This window comes from Eucalyptus grandis, chromosome 8, assembly GCF_016545825.1.
Source record: "Eucalyptus grandis isolate ANBG69807.140 chromosome 8, ASM1654582v1, whole genome shotgun sequence".
Taxonomy (NCBI): Eukaryota; Viridiplantae; Streptophyta; class Magnoliopsida; order Myrtales; family Myrtaceae; genus Eucalyptus; species Eucalyptus grandis.
The window spans coordinates 50216175-50235870 of NC_052619.1; the positions used below are offsets into that span (position 1 = coordinate 50216175).

Genomic DNA, 19696 nt, shown 5'->3' on the forward strand with positions numbered 1-19696 from the left:
ATGATTCCGTTCTAATTAAGCTTACACAACCGGTCATCGTCCTGGTTATGTGACGGAATTAGTTGCCGGAGCCAGCAATAAAATCCCGCATTCGCCCTTCTTCAGCTGCCAGAGCTAGCAATAAAATCTCACATTCGTCCTCCTTCACTAGTCGCCCTCCTAACGGGAGAAGCCAATTCTCGATCGCCGACCTTGACCTCGACCTCGAGCCAATGGCCCGGGCCTTTGAGCCCAGCCGGAGGGCGGACCCCTCCGGCCGGGCAGCCCGGCGTGAGGGCATCCTGGTAACTTCGCCCCCCCTCGGCGCGACGTCGCCGAGGGGGGGAGAAGGGATTTCCGGTATAATTAAAAGGGGGAAAGGGGGAGAGGGGGAGAACTCGAGCGCTCGCCATTCAGGCCCGAGTGACAAACAAGCGCCACGCCGGGAGGCGGAAGAGCGAAAAAGCACGAGGATTATATATATCAAAGCGAAACAGCGACAGAGCGGCAGAAGAAGCGAAAGAGGAGAGACGAGAGAGAGAGAGGAAATAAGAAAAAAAAACGCACCGGAGATTTCCCTCCCCCTCCTCCCGCTTCGGCGAAAACGCTCGTTTCCCTGCTCTCGGGGCTGCCTTCGATCTTCTCCTCCTTCCTCCCGTCCGCTCCTCACGAGCCTCCTCCTCCCGTCGAGGCGCGGCCCTCTCTCGCTCTCCTCTCGCCCGGTGGCTCTGCCCTGCCCGATCTAGCGCGCCGGCTCCCGATTTCTAGGTCAGTCCCCGTCCCTCTCCGCTCGTCTCGTCTCGTCTCGTCTCTTTCTGTTCCTCCGCCTCCGTCGCGCGCGCTCGTCGCGGCGGCTCGCTCCGCGGAACTCTCGCTGCAATCGAGGTTTTTCGTGGCCGAGCCCCGCGCGCGCGCGCGCGCCTCGACGCGCCCCCCGGGAGGAGGCTTCTGTGTTCGTTTCCGGTGGGGGCGCTGCATTCCTAATTCTCGTTGGATTCTCTCTGTCTGTGGAATTTAGGGTTCGGACGCCGAGGGCTGGAATCGGAGCGAGATAGGAGAAGGCGAATTGTTGCAGCATGAGCATCGACAGCCCCGGGGGAGGGGACAGCTAGGGTTTCCGATTCCGGGGGCGGAGAGGATTTCCATGGGTGATGGGGGAGTCGCATGCATGCCTTTGCAGCACCAGCATAATAGCATCATGGACAGGCTCTCAGCGCCGGAGAAAGCTCTCTGCGGAGGCAATGGGTTCAGCGCCAAGCCGCTCAAGTTGGACGGTTCCCAGCCCAAGAAGAAGATGAAGAAGGTCAAGAAAGTGGTCACCGTGAAGAAAGTGAGGACCTTGAAGAGTGAGGTGGCGCTGGCGCGGAAGGATAAGGGCGGCCAGCAAGTCGAGAATGGGGAGGCCTCTGCGGATAAGGCGCAGAATGATGAGGTGGAAGAGGGTGAATTGGGCACTCTGAAGTGGCCAGCTAAGGAAGTGGAGAACGGGGAGCTGGCGCCGGAGAAGCCGCAGCCGCGGAAAACTGAGGGTGACAAGGAAGAGACCGTCGCCGAGAAGTTGAGAAAAGTAGAACTGGAACATCATGGAGAATATGTTTCTGGTAGACCAAGAAAGGCGGAGGTGGAAAAGGAAGAGATAATTTTGGAAAAGAGCAGGAGAGGTGAAGCCGAGAAAGGTGAATTAAGGCCCTGGAGAGGCTCCATTGACGATGTCGAGAAAGGAGAATTCATTCCTGACAGATGGGGTAGAGGCGAAGCGGCCAAGGATGATTACAGGTACTGTAGATCACGCAGGTATGACGCTGTGAGTCACAAGGTTTGGAGACGTGACCTTGACCATACACCACCTTCACATATGGGGAGTTCGGGGAAGTACTCCGGCGATGACAATTATCGGAAGAAAGAATTCAGCAGAAGTGCGGGTCTGCAAGTAAAGAATCCTTTCAAGTGGGAGGCTGGCCAGGAGAAAATAGTGAAACTGGGGTCAAAAGTTGTGGATGAAGGTGGTTCGCACAGGGTTGACTATCACAACGGTAAGAACCAGGGAAGAGACTACTTTCCTGGCAGTCGGCTGAAGCGCCATGGACATGATGCAGATTCGGATAGCAGTGATCGTGATCGCAAGAACTATGCGGATTACGCCGATTACGCAGGCCCAAAAAGCCGGAGAATTTCTGATGACGGTGTTCGTCCTGTGCAGTCGGAGCACTATTCTCGCCACTCTCCAGAAAGGCTTCATAGAAATTCTTCTTCTTTTAGGCTGTCTTCATTTGACAAGCATACTTCTAAACATCATGAAATTTCTGTATCTTCCAGAGGAGCTTATGACAGACATGGCCGCAGTCCAGTCCAGGCTGATAGGTCCCCACGTGGTCGAACTCGGTATCATGATCACAGGGAACGGAGTCCACTTCATCATGAGAGGTCACCATATAACCGAGAGAGATCTCCCCGCTATCCGGGAAGAATTTTTTCTAGTCGTGATAAATCTCCTTATAGCCGCCAAAGATCTCCATATGCTCGTGATAATGCCCCATACAACCGTGAGAAGTCTCCTTGTGGTCGTGAAAGAACGCCATATGGCCGTGAAAGGTCTCCCTATGGTCGTGACAAATCCCCATTTGAGCGTAGCCATCACTTTGATCGCCGCAACAGAAGTCCTTGTGCAGAGCGGTCACCGCAAGATCGAGGTAGGCATCGGGACCGCAGGGACACACACCAAAATAATAACGAGCGGTCTCAGGTCGATCGAGGTCGGCCGAATAATAACCGTGAAACAAGCCATAAGAGTGGAAAGGAGAAGCCCAATATTCAGTTGGGAAACAAAGGGGAAGAAGAGAAGCCAAATGAGAGGAATTCTACTGCAATGGAGGCTGATAATTCCATCAAGGAATGTGATGTCAGAGTCAGTATGCCTAATACAGATACATCATCTCACGAAGAGAGAAGTGGCAGCATTCAATCTCACAAGGAGGACCAGACTCAGAGTCCAAGTGTTGACTGCAAGGAATCTCCAAATGTCAATGGGGTTCCTCAAGAAGAGCTGCTCTCCATGGAAGAGGATATGGATATATGTGATACACCACCACATGTGCCTCTGGTGGCCGACTCAACGGTGGGGAAGTGGATTTACCTTGATTACCTGGGTTGCGAATGTGGCCCTTCGAAACTCTGCGATCTCAAGTCACTTGTTCAAGACGGCATTCTTCATTCAGATCACTTTATTAAACACATGGATAGCAACAGGTGGATGACTGTTGAAAATGCAGCTTCCCCTTTGGTAACCGTGACTTTTCCATCTATAGTATCAGAAAATATAACGCAGCTGGTAAATCCTCCAGAAGCTCCTGGTAACGTGTTGGACGATACTGCTGATGGTGGTCAATCTGGTAGTCTGACTGTTGAAGAAATGCAGTTGCCTGTTGCAGCTGAGTCTCTGGAAGATCTTTGCATTGACGAAAGAGTTGGAGTTCTGCTTGATGGTTTCACTTTGATTTCGGGGAGGGAACTTGAAACTATTGGAGGTATTCTTATAAACATCAATTCTAGAATTACATGCTTGGATGTAAAGATTTTGCATTTAAATCTTTGGATCTAGAATTTTTTTTTTTTTTAAAATTATTTATTTATTTATTATTATTATTTTTTTTTTTTTTTTGCGGTAGTCTAACATTATTCTCTCGCAGAAGCCTTGCAGATGACATTTGAGCATCAACAATGGGAGGAATGTTCTAGCCCTGAAGGTATGATATTCTGGCATTGATTCCATATTTTTTGGTTGTTCATGCATATGCTAATTTATTTTTCTCCTTCAATTAATTTGAATTTAAGGAGTTGCATCCACATACTGACAGTGCTCATTCTGAATTCTAGTAACATTCTGTGGTTTGTGACAATGCTCCTCTTTCTAAAGTTCTATCTGGTGTCGTTCCTGATGTCTTTGATGATCTGAGTTTACACCTTGCTGATATGTTGACATCTGTGATGCTTGTTGATCTTTTGAACCTGCTTAATTATTTGGAAAAGCATAGCCTGTTGAGAAAAGGCAAAGAAGTTGCAATTTGGATGTCATATAGTTAATGCTGATGTAGGGAATGAAAAGAAGGAATATAATACCGAGGAAATCAATCTATAAATTTCATCATTTTCTCTGCATTTCCTTGATGTATTTCCATAGTTTCAAGATGCGGCATGATGAGTAAGATTTGACCTATCTTCCTTTATGAATTTTAATGGCTTTGTTTTGGATGGATATTTACTGGACATTTCCTGTTTTGTTCCAAGATGTTAAAAATTTTGATTTCTGATGACTATTTGCCATTTGAATTTCATTTTTAAATTTGTTCTCATAAATCTTGATTTGAATTGAATGAAATGTGTGTTGCATAGACGGGTAAATTTTTACTTTGTAAAATTTTGGTTGCCTTCTTTTAGGTCATAGGTTTAATCGATCAAATGTCATATATATAGCTAAGTGCTTTGCGAAGAACTGTCCTACACCAGATATATGGGAGTATAACCTATAGTGGACCCAGGAGAGAGATCTTATCCGTATTTCCCTTTTATTATTCCTCGTAACTTCTTTTTTCCTGCTCTGGAAAGTGACTTCATTTATTGAAACGTGGGGATTTCAGGAACAGGGTATCTGGTGTCTTTACATAATTTCTTTTTGTTTTTGTATCTGTAAACCTTCATAACGATCTACTTCTGCATGTAATTCTTTGAATGAGTAATGTGTTGGCACTTATGACCACTGTTATCCTGTATTTGGTAGATTTTTTCTGGCATCGAGCTTGTGTTGGAGAAAGACCAAATAGGATGGCAGATGATGCATCAAGATGTTCTGATGTTGCATCGGCTGACTTTAGGGAAAGTTCAGTCTCGGACAAAGATTTCTCATTTGTCCATGATGACTCTAACGATTGGTTTTCCGGCCTCTGGTCATGCAAAGGTGGAGATTGGAGAAGGAATGAGGAAGCTGTGCAAGATAGAATTTTGAGAAAGAAATCTGTAGTGAATGATGGTTTTCCACTATGCCAAATGCCAAAGTCTGGAAACGAGGATCCTAGGTGGCATCAGAAAGATGAATTATATCATCCTTTGCAGGCCAGAAGGCTTGACTTGCCTCCTTGGGCATTTAATTGGCCAGATGAGAGGAGTGAGAATGACTTGGCTAGCAGATTGCAAGTTAAGCCTGCTATGATGCGAGGTGTCAAAGGTACAATGTTATCTGTGGTCAGGATAAATGCATGTGTTGTGAGGGATCAGGGCTCTTTTGTTTCTGAACCTCGAATGAAAGCCCGGACAAAGGAGAGGCACTCTTCTAGGTCTGCTCGGTCACATTCTTCAAGTTCTGATGCCAAGAGATCCTCTGTAGAAACTGATTCCCGGTCGAGATTTGTTGATGAACACAGCTCACGGGGCTTAAGGAAGAGCATTGTCACCATTAACACGCCAAAGGACCGAGTATGCACTGTCCATGACCTGCAATTGCATTTGGGTGATTGGTACTATTTTGATGGAGCTGGACAAGAACATGGGCCTTCTTCATATTCAGAGCTTCAGGAGCTAGTTGATAGAGGTACCATTCAGAAATATACCAGTGTTTTCAGGAAATTTGATAAACTCTGGGTTCCGCTGACATTGGCAGGTGAGAATTCTGAAACTCCTCTCAATATACAACAGGAGAAGAGTTCCTGTGGTGGTTCTTCTGGTCCTGCTGTCCCACAATTGAAAGGTGGTATGATTGAAAGCAGTAAGGCTGCCTCTTCATTCCACAGCATGCACCCACAGTTTGTTGGTTATATGAGGGGAAAGCTACATGAACTAGTCATGAGATCATATAGAAGCAGGGAGTTTGCTGCCGTGATTAATGAGGTATTAGATCCGTGGATCAGTGCCAAACAGCCAAAGAAAGAGCTTGACAAGCACATTTATCGAAGATCAGGTCTGCACATAGTGATAACTCTTAATTTTCTGCTTTATTTGAGGATCGGATAATAAATGAGAGGATCTAGGCTTACACTTTAACTTTCATTTTTTACCTTGTATAGTCAGTTTTTTTTCCTTCACCTTGTATAGTTAGAGAGGACTTTTTATATTGAATATGACACTTCAATTTTCTTTTCAATCTTTGATTGGAGGACATTTTCACGCCTCCTATATTATTCATGATTCCTCTTTGCCTGTCATTTTTTACTTGATTGGGTAAATTCTTGTGCACCTTATGCTTATTTCTAAGTGGTTGATACCGTGACCAAATTGTAGATGCTGATTACCATGCCGGCAAACGAGCACGTCTTTCCAATGACGAAACCGAAGAAGATAGTGAAAATGAAGAAGTCGCTGAGAGAATTCAGAGGGATGACATCTCATTTGAGGATCTATGTAATGGCAATTCTTTCAGTCAGGAAGAAATTGTTTCTTCTGAAAATGAGTTGGGTTCTTGGGGTTTATTGGATGGTCGTGTGCTCGCTCGAGTATTCCATTTTCTGAGGTCGGATATGACATCCCTTGCTGTTGCTTCTTCTACTTGTAAGCACTGGAGGGCTGCAGTAAGGTTTTACAGGGATATCTCCCGACAGGTTAATTTGTCATCGCTGGGTCATAGCTGTACCGATTCAATAATCTGGAAAGTCTTGGTAGGTAAATTAAGATTCTCTTTTGGAATGTACTAGTATCTCCTAGCTGGGAAGTTAATTCTCTTTTGTTGCCTGCAGAATTGTTATGACAGAGAAAAGATAAAGTCACTGATATTGACTGGATGCACCAATGTAACTCCAGGCGTGCTTGAAGATATTTTGCGTTCATGTCCTTGTTTATCTGACATAGATATCAGAGGTTGCAGTCAGCTTGAGGACTTGACCCTAACATATTCCAACATAAATTGGGTCAAGAGCCGAAAGAAATTTGGTGATGTGCACTTCAAGATGAGGAGTTTAAACCAGTTGACGGACAGGAACTTGGAATATGCTGGAGTAAAGGGTATAGGTGGTGATGTAGATGATTTTAGTGGTTTGAAAGATTATTTTGATAGCGTGGATAGGAGAGATTCAGCTGGTCAATCTTTCCATCGGGGGTTCTATAAACGTTCCAAATTGTTCGATGCAAGAAAATCCTCCTCCATTCTATCAAGGGATGCGCGCATGAGGCAATGGGCTGTTAAGAAATCTGAAAAGTGGAACAAGAGGATAGAGGAGTTTCTTGCTTCAAGTCTGAAGGACATCATGAAGCAAAACACCTTTGATTTCTTCATGCCGAAGGTATCACTGGGATTTTTTGTTTATGAATGTTTGACATGGAGGTTATTAGAGCTCTAATTAATTGCTTCTTACTTTTCTTCTCTGGGTTCAGGTTGCTAAAATTGAAGAGAGGATGAAGAATGGTTATTATATTCGCAATGGGATTAGTTCTATCAAGGAGGATATCCGTCGAATATGTCGGGATGCCATAAAGTAAGCTCCAAAGTTACCCTTTTGTTATATTTTCCTAATTGTTGTCTTCTTTCACTGACGGTGCCATGATTAGAACTACTTAAGAATTTTCTGCAGTCTAATATCCAAACTACAGATTGTTCGTATTTTATGGCAGAAGCCTGACTCATTCTACTAATTAAGCTGTTAACTCTTTGCCTGATATCACATAATAGTTCATTTGAATGAGCAATTAGTGATTGCATTGTTTCATAAGTGGCACTAGTCTGCACCCACAGGTTTTGTGGGTGTTGGTGTCTATATCCCATTAATCTCTTTCTACCATGTTTATGCATAAAGGAAGAATACATTTTATTCATTTGAGTTGAAAATGAATTCTTAGTCCGACTTTTATCTTCTTTTACAACCCTTGCTTTTTGTTGTTCCTGCTTTTGGTTTGTATGTCCAATTAACCATAGCAATAGCTAGTTTATCTTCCATTTGAAGTCTTTAATGGTAACTTTTTGATGTAGAGCAAAGAATCATGGTGAGGCTGGGGATATGAACCATGTCATATCATTATTTATCCAACTCGCCACTCATTTGGGAGAGAGAGATGACTCATGGGAAGGGTTCTCTGCTTCTTCAAAGTATAAATGGAAAGTAAGCAGAGCTGATAGTGAGAGAAAGTATGCAAGTAGAAGCAATGGTTCCTCATTTGTGAATGGCGCTTTAAATGATGGGGAGTATGCTTCTGATCTGGAAATTAGAAGGCGTTTGTCCATATTGAATAAAAAATCAATGGATTCAGATAGTGAAACATCTGATGACTATGGCGGATCTTCTGAAAGTAGCAAGTCTGAAAGTGAGACTACTGTTTCTGACACGGAAAGTGACTTGGGATCGCAGCAAGATCAATCTGTATTCTCGAACTCAAGAGAAGATGGCAGTTCCATGGCAGATGAGAGTTTTGATGACGACCGTGAGTGGGGTGCCCGCATGACAAAAGCAAGCCTTGTTCCTCCTGTTACAAGAAAATATGAAGTTATCGACCAGTATGTCATAGTAGCCGATGAGGATGATGTGAGGCGTAAGATGCAGGTATCTTTACTAGAGGACTATGCTGAGAAGCTCACTGCTCAGAGGAATGGAGCTGAGGAGGTGGATATGGAACTTCCAGAAGTCAAAGACTACAAACCCAGAAAGAAGCTTGGGGATGAAGTGATAGAGCAAGAAGTTTATGGAATTGACCCCTATACGCATAATCTTTTACTTGATTCAATGCCAGAGGAATCGGATTGGTCTCTCTTAGACAAGCATTTATTCATTGAAGATGTACTTCTTTGTAGTCTGAACAAACAAATCAGGCACTTTACAGGCACCGGAAACACTCCTATGATTTATCCTTTACAGCCTGTTATTGAAGAAATTGAAAGGACAGCTGAGGATGATCACGATTTCCGGACTGTGAGAGTTTGTAGGGCTATCTTGAGGGCCATTGATAGCCGTCGAGAAGACAAATACGTTGCTTATAGAAAGGTATTTGCTTGCACTCTTTTTCATGGGCTTGATACCTATTTGTTAAAATATTCGTGCTGCGAGTTTAATCTTGTGATATGAACTGACTAGGGGCTTGGCGTTGTCTGCAACAAAGAAGAAGGATTTAGTGAAGATGATTTTGTGGTGGAGTTCTTGGGAGAGGTATAAATGAAGTTTGTCATTACACAATTCTATTATGTTTGTTGGTTATAGCATATTAGCCTTGGAACAAGTAGAAGTCCTGTGCGATACATGTTTTTAAGAATATTGTTATCTAAAACTTTATTTTGGGGTTATATATTCTAAAATAACTAGAAGGGAGAAAAAAATTCATTCTTATGGCATAAGTTGAATAATTAAGAGTGAAATATCCAACAAATCAGTCTACTCGATCAAATTATCAAGCATCAAAGTGCATTTTATTATTAAATTATACAAATTAATGTTGAAGTACGTTAGTCCTACCATTAGTGGGGTAATTAAGCATTTTCTGGTTCTTTTGTAGTTAATGAGTAATTTTTTTTTTGGGGGGGGGGTTCTGTGCTGATGTGGCATAAGGACGAAGCTCTACTCTACGCACATATATATATATTATTCTCTCTCTTTTTTTACTTTGTTTGGCCATTATTGATTGTGAGTCTCGTAATGTTACTGAATAATCGGGTGAAGGCAATTTTTTCTTAGTTTATGTTTGCACATTCTGTTTTTGATCATTAATTCACTAGCTCTTTGAAGATGAGTTTTGACTTTGAGGCACACTACGAATATTTCATGGTTCCGTCTTTTTTTTTTCATAGTTTTTCAAATGTTTTTTTTTTCCTGGTGTTTCAAATGGAATTAAAACAAGCATATTTCGTTCACATGCCACAAGCTATTTTTGATCTTCTGGTGAGCTTGTGTTGGTGTGGTTCTAGTAATCCATTTTAGTATGACATGAGCCTCTCACCTTTTTTTCCCCCAAATCAAGAGATTTAAATTTTCTGAAAACAACTCTATGCCTCCCCTGAATATGCCATTGCAGGTCTATCCTACTTGGAAATGGTTTGAGAAGCAAGATGGTATTCGATCATTGCAAAAGAACAATAAGGATCCTGCTCCAGAGTTCTATAATATTTATCTTGAGAGGCCAAAGGTAGAAAAATATTTTTAACGTATTACTCTTCTGGCTAAGACCTTTCCAATGTAATCAAAATCTCTCCTTATTTTGACGATTTGTTGCTTGTTAATTTATGCCTTTGCCAGGGTGATGCTGATGGTTATGATTTAGTTGTTGTTGATGCCATGCATAAGGCAAACTATGCAAGCCGAATTTGTCACTCTTGCCGTCCTAATTGTGAAGCAAAGTAAGTGACAGCTCTATATCTTTAGTTTGATTTCTCAGAGATATGTAACCAGACATTAAGCTATTTAATGTCCCTTAAAAGTTCAACCATCCAAATGTCCTTTAATGGGTATTGGGCTTTTCAAGGAAGCCCATTCTTTCCTTTAAAGTTTTAGAGAGTCTAAATCTAGGTGACTTTTGGCAACTTGATGTTGCAAATAAAACTGTGGCTGTTTTCCCCATACAAATGTTAAACTTTTCATTTGCTGAATTCTCAATGATGCCATGACTGATTCTCTTCTTTTCTTATGCTATATGTTTGACTTGCAGATATATTTGGCCAGTGTTATTATGATGCTTTTATCCCTATGGTAGATGGTCCCAATTTGCTTTGGCAAGTTATCTTGGCTGACTGATTACTTTTGCTATATTAAATACAGGGTGACTGCAGTTGATGGACAGTATCAGATTGGAATATATTCTGTACGCAAAATCCAATATGGTGAGGAGATAACATTTGACTACAATTCGGTCACAGAGGTATGTGTATGTTTCTGTAGACTCAATCCATTGTCATATGGTGTCTTTTTTGTTCAGTGATCATTGCCATTAATTCTTGCAGAGTAAAGAGGAGTACGAAGCCTCTGTTTGTTTGTGTGGTAGCCAAGTCTGTCGAGGGAGCTATCTCAATTTGACTGGAGAGGAAGCTTTTCAAAAGGTAGAAATGCATGGCCATATTTTCTTTTTCTGCCCTCCACCTTGGCTTAATCCTTGTTATATGTGGACTTAATTTCAGAGGCTAAAAGAAAGAGCATAAATGAAAAGGTTTTGCCTAATTTCTGGGTTTCTTGGATCAGCGATTTGTTTCAGACAAGGGCTCACTTTCCTAAGTTTGTGTGTGCGCGCATGCGTGTGTGTGAACTTTAGTTAGTATATTCTTTACCACTGTTTGGTTTGATATCATATATATTTGGCCGAACAAATCTATTTTTCTGTTAACGCGAGGAATTGTTTCAGGTTTTGTTGGAATGGCATGGGATTTTGGATAGGCATCAGTTGATGATAGAGTCTTGTGAGGTGAACTCGGTGTCTGAAGAAGATTACTATGACTTGGGAAGGGCGGGTTTGGGCAGTTGCTTGCTAGGCGGGCTGCCAGCTTGGTTAATTGCATATTCTGCTCGCTTGGTTTGCATCCATTGCTCTCTCATCATTGTTGACTTATTTGGTTATATTTTCTGTTGCTAATTTCTCTTGAATATATTGCTTTTGGGGCAGGTGAGGTTTATAAACTCTGAAAGAACTAAACTTCCTGAGGAGATTCTTTCGCATAATTTGGAGGAGAAGAGGAAATATTTTCTGGATATTTGCCTTGAAGTAGAGAAGAGTGATGCTGAAGTTCAGGTGAATCAATTTTTCAAATTTTGGTTCTGTGGCTGGGGCTGAACCGTTCCTTGTGCTCTCTTTTCCAGTTTTCCCTGCCAACACCCTCCCTACCTCCTCTTGCGTGGGTGCTTGGGTGGGTGGGAGCTGATGAGACTATTCACCTTCAGTAGTGTCAAAATCTTTACTGGCATGCTTATCCTTTCTATTTGGATTTACCCATGTCACAGGCTGAGGGTGTCTATAACCAGAGGCTTCAAAATTTGGCCGTTACTCTAGACAAGGTCACTTTAATCTTTTTGGTTTGCTCTTAAGTTGGTGTCTGGTTTTTTGCTCCTCTGTGATGATCTCTGCAACTCTGCTTAAGCTTATTTGGCTTTTCAGTTGTTGATATCACCCTGAATGATGCAGGTGCGGTATGTTATGAGATGTATTTTTGGAGATCCAAAGAAGGCCCCACCTCCGCTGGTAAGGCTCAGTCCTAAAGAAGTAGTCTCCTTCCTGTGGAAAGGAGAAGGATCGCTGGTGGAGGAACTTCTTCAGTGCATGGCTCCTCAAGTGGATGATAATGTGCTAAATGATCTCAAGTCAAAGATTCTTGATCATGATCCTTCTGGTTCAGATGACATCCTGAAAGAGCTAAAACGATCCTTATTGTGGTGAGCAATGAAAGCATTTATGTTCAAAATGCTATTATATGTTCTGCTTTCTGTCAATGACATGGTGGATGTTTTCGGTCTTTTGATTTTTCTTTAATATGCAAGGTTGAGGGATGAGATCCGCTATCTTCCATGTACATACAAATGCCGGCACGACGCCGCCGCTGACTTGATCCATGTCTATGCTTACACAAAGTGCTTCTTTAAAATACAGGTAAGATTCTGCCGAAGCTATCTAATTGTTTGGAATTGTTGTCAGGGAATGTCCTGAAGCCCCTTCACTACAAGGAGATAGCTATCAATTGAAGTTCTGCTTTAATGGTTTGAAATGACCAGAATGATCTATATTAGAAATTTTTACCACTACTCTCCAACTTCTAGAAATGATCAGGTTAAATATTTATGCACTGCTAAAAGAGTCAAAAGCTGGTAGTTTTGTTCTTGGTAGATCTCGAAATGGTGTTCAGTTAAAAGGTCACTTTTATTGACATGAGTTAAATTCCTTGTTTTGGTCTCTAAAATCTTTCTTGCATTCTCACGCAGGGATATAAATCTGTGACGTCACCACCAGTTTACATTTCTCCGCTTGATTTGGGTCCAAAATTCAGCAAAAAGTTGGGCCCAGGTTCTCATGAGTATCGCAAGACCTATGGAGAGAATTATTGTTTAGGGCAACTTATTTTTTGGCAGATCCAGACAAACACCGAGCCAGATGGTAGCTTGTTTAGAGCAAGTAGGGGATGCCTGTCATTACCCGATATAGGTTCATTTTATGCCAAAGTTCAGAAGCCGTCACGGCAGCGTGTTTACGGCCCAAAGGCCGTTAGATTTATGCTGGGAAGAATGGTAAGTCTGTTACTGTTTTTCTCCTTTTTATTTATATTAGAAACGGCACAAACACTTGTGATTTTAAGCATTCTACTGAGGCAGGTAATGCATGCATATGAAATTTTAAGATGCTGAGGTGTTCTTATTCAACCTGTTCTTACCTTTGGTTTTGCTTAATTCGTTGGTTTGCTAGTTCCCTTTTCTATTTTCTGGAATATTTCTTTCATTTTGAAATTGCTCTATAGGGATGTTTCATGTGGTGCAACATTGATGAGATAGAACTTTTTCTTAGAAAGCATGTCAAGCTGTTGCTTTGGTTGATCATTTAGTTTGATTCAGGGAGAAAGTCATTTTAACATGCTCACAAAACTACGATTTGGGATGCAATCAGAGAACTGAGTTTTGTAGATAGGCAAAGCTGTGTCATATTTTGGGATGAGGTAATCTGATGGAGGTTATGAATATTTCTGCGAGGAGCAATAGCTGTTGAATGAGTTGAAAATGAAGTGAAACCCGTAAACCTTTAATCTAAATGGAGTGTGAGAATACCATTAGAAGTTGCAACAGTCTTAGTGTCATTTAAACCCTCACTTTGTCTCTCCAGGAGAAACAGCCCCAGAGACCGTGGCCAAAGGACCGGATATGGTCATTTAGCAGCTCGCCCAAAGTGTTTGGGAGCCCAATGCTCGATGCGGTTTTGAACAACACTGTGATGGACCGAGAGATGGTGCACTGGCTGAAGAACAGGCCCGCTGTGTTTCAGGCAATGTGGGATCGGTGACCTCTTCAATTTCTGCGTCCAGGGGATGAGAAGGCGGCACAGCAAATAACTAACCTGACAACTACTCGTGTTTCTGGTAGCTTCAAGATAACTACACAGCTCAGTTCGGTACCTCCTGATAAAGCGGGAGGGGGTGGTGCTGCTTCCCCTGCGTCATTATTGTGTACAGTCTCGTTTTATTGTTTTTCTCCCTCCCCTCATCCCTACCTCCTCTTTTTTATTTTTTACCTCCTCTGTAATCTTGTAATTCATCATTTAGTGGTAGTGCATTTTTTGTTTTAGTCTTGGGTATATCTGTAATCTAAAATAGAAACAAAAAAGGAAAGAAGTAGTCTAGTGCATCGTCATTCTTTTTATCTGCCAATCCTTGATGCGATTTTCTGCTCTTGCAGATTGGAGGTTTTGCCTTTTCTTTTCTTCTTCTTTATTTTTTCAAATCGGCCATGCGGTTTTATCCATTTTGCGTTGAATTTGGCTCTAGAAACTATGTCCAGGCCAAAACACAAGCTTGGCCTGTCCGTTTTACCTCCCCTTTTCCTCTTCAGGCTCCTCCCCCTTTGCTTGTTAAAGCTCACTCTGGGGTCTGGCTTTACATAAAAGTTGTATGGATAAATGGCGACAAGTTCACACGATTGAGTTGTCGAACCAGTCTTCTCGTTTATAAATGGGAAAAATCCATCAAAAATCTTAAACTTATTTTTGCGATACAAAAAATCCTAAACTTTGTTAATTATCATATATTTACGTTAAATTCTATGGTCAAGAGCATTTTCGTCTTATTATTTTCCTTTTTTTTTTCTTCTTCTCTCTTATCTCTATCTTAGGCAAGGACAACCTTCACTTGGGTCAGGCAAGGACAACCCTCGCTAGATCTAGGGCGAGGGCTATCCTCGCGCTGGATGCCCCTTAGGAGGGCCTTCACCGGAATTGGTGAGGGCTGCCCTCTCTCTACACTGGCTTCCTTCCACCATGGCCGACAAAGGGAAGACGCAGGGGAGAGAAGAAGAAGAAAAAAGAAAAATAAAATTTAAAAAAAATGAAAGAAGAAAATACCTTATAGTTTCGAGTAAATATGCCATGTAAATATAAATTTAGGGTTTTTAATCTTACAAAAAAAATTGGGATAAATGTATCACTATTAGTAAAGTTTGTGGATTTTTGTGTCATAAAAAAAAATTGGATAAATTTGTTACTTCAGTAAAAGTTTGGAGTTTTTGGTGATCTTCTCTCTTTTTACATTAAAAATGGAAAACGGAGGCGAGTTTCCTCCTTGAAAATAGAAAATAAAAAATGGACAGATTCCTTTTGCCCTGCATACGAGTTTGGGAGGAAAAGAGGAAAAGAGGCGCCGCGTCTTTCGCATCTGTTTTACTTCCCGCAGGGTAGTATTGGTACCGGCAGCGGCACTGGCGAAGACAGCGACCTCAGCATCGGCAGGGACAAAGGGGAGAAGGGCGTCGGATTGCCAGCCAATGCGAACGCCGTACGTCCGGGTCGTGCGTTCCGCGCCCTCCCCGTCTGCCTCTCTTTTTTGGCACTTTTTTCCCCACTTCTGTTTACGTCTTCTGAGCGGACGAGTATGTGGCTCGTAGGCCTAAAACGGCAACGCTTTGAGTGGGTAATCAATCCCTCAGGGATACAGCTGGGGTTTGCTCTTTTTCAATTCCGAGCGTTTCTTTCTTTCTTTCTGGGGGGGCGTGGCGCTCGTAAATATGTCCTGGCACCGCAAAACCAAGAGCCCCCAATGCTTCTAATTCCAATGTAAAACAAGGATTTAAAAAAAAAGAAACAGTCGGATTAGTTTTCGGCGAGGCGAGCTCGCATTTTCCCGGTGAGAGAGGGGTTGGGGGAGGGGAAATACAAACGGCAACGAGGAAACAAAACGACATGCATGTCAGAGAGCGAGCGAGAGAGAGAAACATCCCTCCTGCGCGCACCCAATCGTCATCGAGCATGTAGCCGCCCTTTCTGATTCTGTTTTACCGTACGTACCCCCCCCGGGGCGGTCCCTAATCCCTCCCCGCCACGTGTCCCCCCCGGGGGCGAGGGAGCTGGTATCGCCTGCGTAATATAAACGGGGGGACGACACACGCTCGCTTCGCCATTTTCCATTCGCAATCTCTCTCTCTCTCGATCGACATGAACGGCGATCCTCTCTCGGCCTTCTACGGCGGCGAGCCCTCCTCGAGCCGACGCCGCAGCAGCCGCCGCCTCCTGCTGTCGTCATCCCCTCCGGCGGCCGCCGAGGACATGTCCAACTTCGACGCCATGTTCGCCGGCGTCAGCCTCCGGTCCCTCTTGCTCGACGACCCCGTCGTCTCCTCATCCCCTTCCCCTTTCTCCTCCTCCTCTTCTCCGTCCCCTCTCTGGTCGCCACTGCCGTCCCCGCTCTCTCCCTACTCTCCGAGTCCCGAGCAGCAGCTGCAGCTGCAGCAACAGCAGCAGCTCTCGTTTCGCTGCTCGCCGTCCCCTCTCAAGATGCCCAAGCAAGAACCCGGTCATGGCTTCCCCGACTTCGCTCCCGGTCCGTCTAGGTTTAACTCCCCCTCGCTCGCCTTTGCCGCCGCCGACGACTCGACCCTCTGCTTCCCCTCCACCGCTTGTCCGACCTCCTCCGCTCCCTCGAGGCGCTCCAAACGCAGCCGCCGCCGCCGTCGCCGCCGCAGCCGGCGGCAGAAGCGGGCCCCGGCCCGGCTCGCAAGCGCTCCCCGCCCGACCCAGAGAAGACGAAGCGGGCCAGAGAAAAGCGGAGGAAGATAGGCGACTGCTTGAGGCAGTTGCACGAGCTGGTGATGCCGCCCGAAGAGAAGAAGATGGACATGCTCACCACGCTGGAGGAGGCCTGCAAGCACGTGGCGTACCTGCAACAGCTGGTGAAGTGCGGTCTCCAGCTCGTGTCCCGCGAGCCACCGCCGCCGACCCCATGTTTCCTTCCCCACTGCCCGACTGACGACGACGTTGGCGGCGGCGGGACTTTGGGGAGGTTGAGTATGCAGCATCTGCTGGAGAGCATGGTGAACTCACCTCCGGCTCACGCAGTGTGGTGCGATCAGGAGTACGGCGCGGCGGCGGCGGCGGCGGCGGCCGCAGCAACGAACCAGCAATGGCAGTTTCTGTTGAAGCAGCAGGAGCAGGAGGAGGAGGCGTCCGAGATGAGTATGAGGATGCAGATGCTGATGCAGCAGCAGCAGCAGATGTGGTTGAATCTTGAAGCTCCTCCTCCAAATCAATCTCCCTTTTGAAGGAAGAGAGTAAGTGCCACGGAGGACGTCTCCGGGTTCGTGTCGAGTCTCTCGCGTATATGTCAACGGGTAGAACTAATACAACCATCGTCTGATATGGCTCCAGCCCCAGAAAAGATCTTGAAAAAGAAAAAAGAAAAAAAAGAAATCGGACATGGCTTCTTCTTCTTCTTCTTCTGTCTCGTTCTTGGTTTGAACTTCTTTTTGGTTATTTGCTGTTTGTCTGTTAGAGTCGGTATAGTGAAGAGATGAAGAGATGAGCATGCCATTTTGTAATCAAGGGGCGTCATGCTTCGCTGCGAAAGTGATGATGAATATGATGATGACCGAGTGCTGATCCTTTCTGGGCTTTTTGCTTATCGCCCCTTAAATCACCGGAGGAGCCTTTATTACAACAGAGATTCTCAGAAAGCCACGCGCATTTCCATATTATCACAGAGCTGCACATTCGAGTTCGTCCGGTACGACAATGCCCGGCTTCTTCTCTCATTTTGCATCATCATCCATGCCGTTTTGAATCCGGTACACCGCGTAAAAGGGCAAAAAGAAACGAAACAGAAGTTAAAAACGACAAACCATATAATATAAAATATAAATATCACCCTTTTTTTTCTTGTCGGGTGGTGGGTGGGTCATCAGAACGAACGAAGATCTCCTGTTGAAATGGGCTCGACCACTTCTAAAACCAAGAGGAATTACGAGGAGAAGGTGCGGAAGATCTGTGGCGGCAAGCCCAAATGCTTAAGCCCACCTGTTCCTTCTGCACTGCTCTTCTTGTCCTTCGAGCTGGTCGTGGCTCCGGCTATGAGAATTCGTCAATGCTGTACTGCAATTTTGAGGGATCTGAAGGCTTTTTCTTTTCCGTCTCCAAAATAATATCAGCGTCATTATAGACATGTTCTTCATATTGCGCCATTATAGTCAGATACTCCGCAATAAGACGATTTTGCCAAATCTGTTAAATGCTATTTTCTTTTTTCGCAGACATGAAGTGCGGGTTCGTTTATGCTAGCAATACAAAATAAAAGGCAACATAAGTAGTACCTTATTTTATCATATGGATTGCGATTACTATTGGTATGAATAAATACAATCAGACATAGTCTCTCTGTCTTTTGGTGGTCCGCGCAAATATCAGAAGCCATATCAATCGCGCTAACCAAACTCGTGTATCCCATGGACCTGAACTATTAAACAAGTGAGGTCGAAAATCGCCTGGTAACGTAGATAAATTGAATAGATATGGGCAAGTCTACTTAACTCTTTTTTCTATTCTTATTTTCATATTCCTCTTCAAGGAAACAACAAAATAAAGAAGAAGAGAGAGTTGGAAGGCACTATGAAAAATCTCTTATTTCATTTTCAAATAGAAAAATGTGGATTAACAGAAGAATGTACGGCAAATAACAAGAGATGGCAATGTGGTGAACTTACTTTACTATCTGCTGGCTTGCGAGTCTGTATTTTCTCAAGCCAGCGATGCACCAAAGACCCATTTTTCAAATTTTGAATTTTGAATTTTATTTTGATAGGCACTTTTCACTAGGAGCGATTGATTCCAGAACTAAGAGGGAGGGAGCGCGAGATGACGTCGGAGCCCCCACCGCAAAAGCCAGCCTCAGAGGGAGCACGAGCGAAAAGGAAAGAATCAAGAAGGGCCGCGAGTACATGTCAGATAGAGAGGAGGCCAACAAAGATTAGGGGCTTTCTTCTTTTTGTGAAACCGATTCCAAAGTGGCTCAAAAAATGGGTCCGGCTCTTGGTTTATTTTCACTTGAAACGCAAAACCGGTCCAATTCCAGCAGGGATTGGATTTGTTTTTAGGGTGATCCAATCCGATTCTCGAATAGAATCGGTCCCGCTGTACTCCTCCAACTTTCACTAAGCTCACCGACCAAAAAAACTTTCACTAAGCTCGAGGCTCGAGCAGATAGATGATGAAGACGTGGCCCAAGTTTGACCCTTTGGTGATTCGGAACCACCAATTTTCTGACCCCAGACTTACGGCTTCCAAATCAATCGCGGCCCGCGAGGGCCCCCGTTTGTACCGTTAACGCGGTTTGCTCTTTTTTTTCCAATTGTCCGCTCTTATGTTTACCCATCTCTGGAGAGTGTCCACAATCCTTTTGTCTAATGTATTAAGCAAATTGAAAAATCGAAAAAAGTCGTACTTCAAGCTGGTCCAAGACACAATTCGACCGCACCGACCGAAAATCAAAAACAAGAGAAGGGTTCTGTGATAAGCAGGATTAACAAGGTCCAGGCTGGGCATGTTGCCCACGTAGAAACCTTCCCCTGATTAGTAAGATCTTCCCCCCTGATTTGGTCCAAGATAACGGAACCGTTAAAGAAGATGCTGCAGCTGCGGTCACTGCACTACTGATGACACTGCCTCGAATAGGTTAGACAGCGATGGTGTGATTTCAATCGCCTGGTCACTCTTTCCTATCCGTGTTAGTTGGTTTATTCTCTGCTTTCCTTGCTCCTCCATCAGACGGATCTTACAGGAGGGAAAACGAAAGAAAGCAAAGTGAAAAAAAGTGTTTTTGGCACCG

The 19696-nt window shown here is 44.0% G+C and overlaps 2 protein-coding genes across 2 annotated transcripts; both read left to right on the forward strand.

Annotated features, from left to right (window-relative positions):
* The first annotated feature begins 480 nt into the window (after positions 1–480).
* Positions 481–14290, forward strand: LOC104439969 (histone-lysine N-methyltransferase ATXR3). Its single transcript, XM_010052968.3, has 20 exons — positions 481–747; positions 998–3503; positions 3666–3722; positions 4754–5926; positions 6247–6620; positions 6699–7241; positions 7333–7433; positions 7925–8930; positions 9021–9092; positions 9952–10062; positions 10173–10273; positions 10692–10791; positions 10874–10969; positions 11269–11436; positions 11527–11652; positions 11862–11915; positions 12043–12290; positions 12396–12504; positions 12834–13136; positions 13723–14290. The coding sequence occupies exons 2-20, from the start codon at positions 1124–1126 to the stop codon at positions 13897–13899; spliced, it is 7299 nt and encodes a 2432-aa protein (XP_010051270.1). The 5' UTR covers positions 481–747; positions 998–1123; the 3' UTR covers positions 13900–14290.
* Positions 14291–16038: 1748 nt separating this feature from the next.
* LOC120287312 (putative protein TPRXL) lies at positions 16039–16659 on the forward strand. Its single transcript, XM_039300080.1, has one exon. The coding sequence runs from the start codon at positions 16039–16041 to the stop codon at positions 16657–16659; it is 621 nt and encodes a 206-aa protein (XP_039156014.1).
* The last annotated feature ends 3037 nt before the right edge of the window (positions 16660–19696 follow it).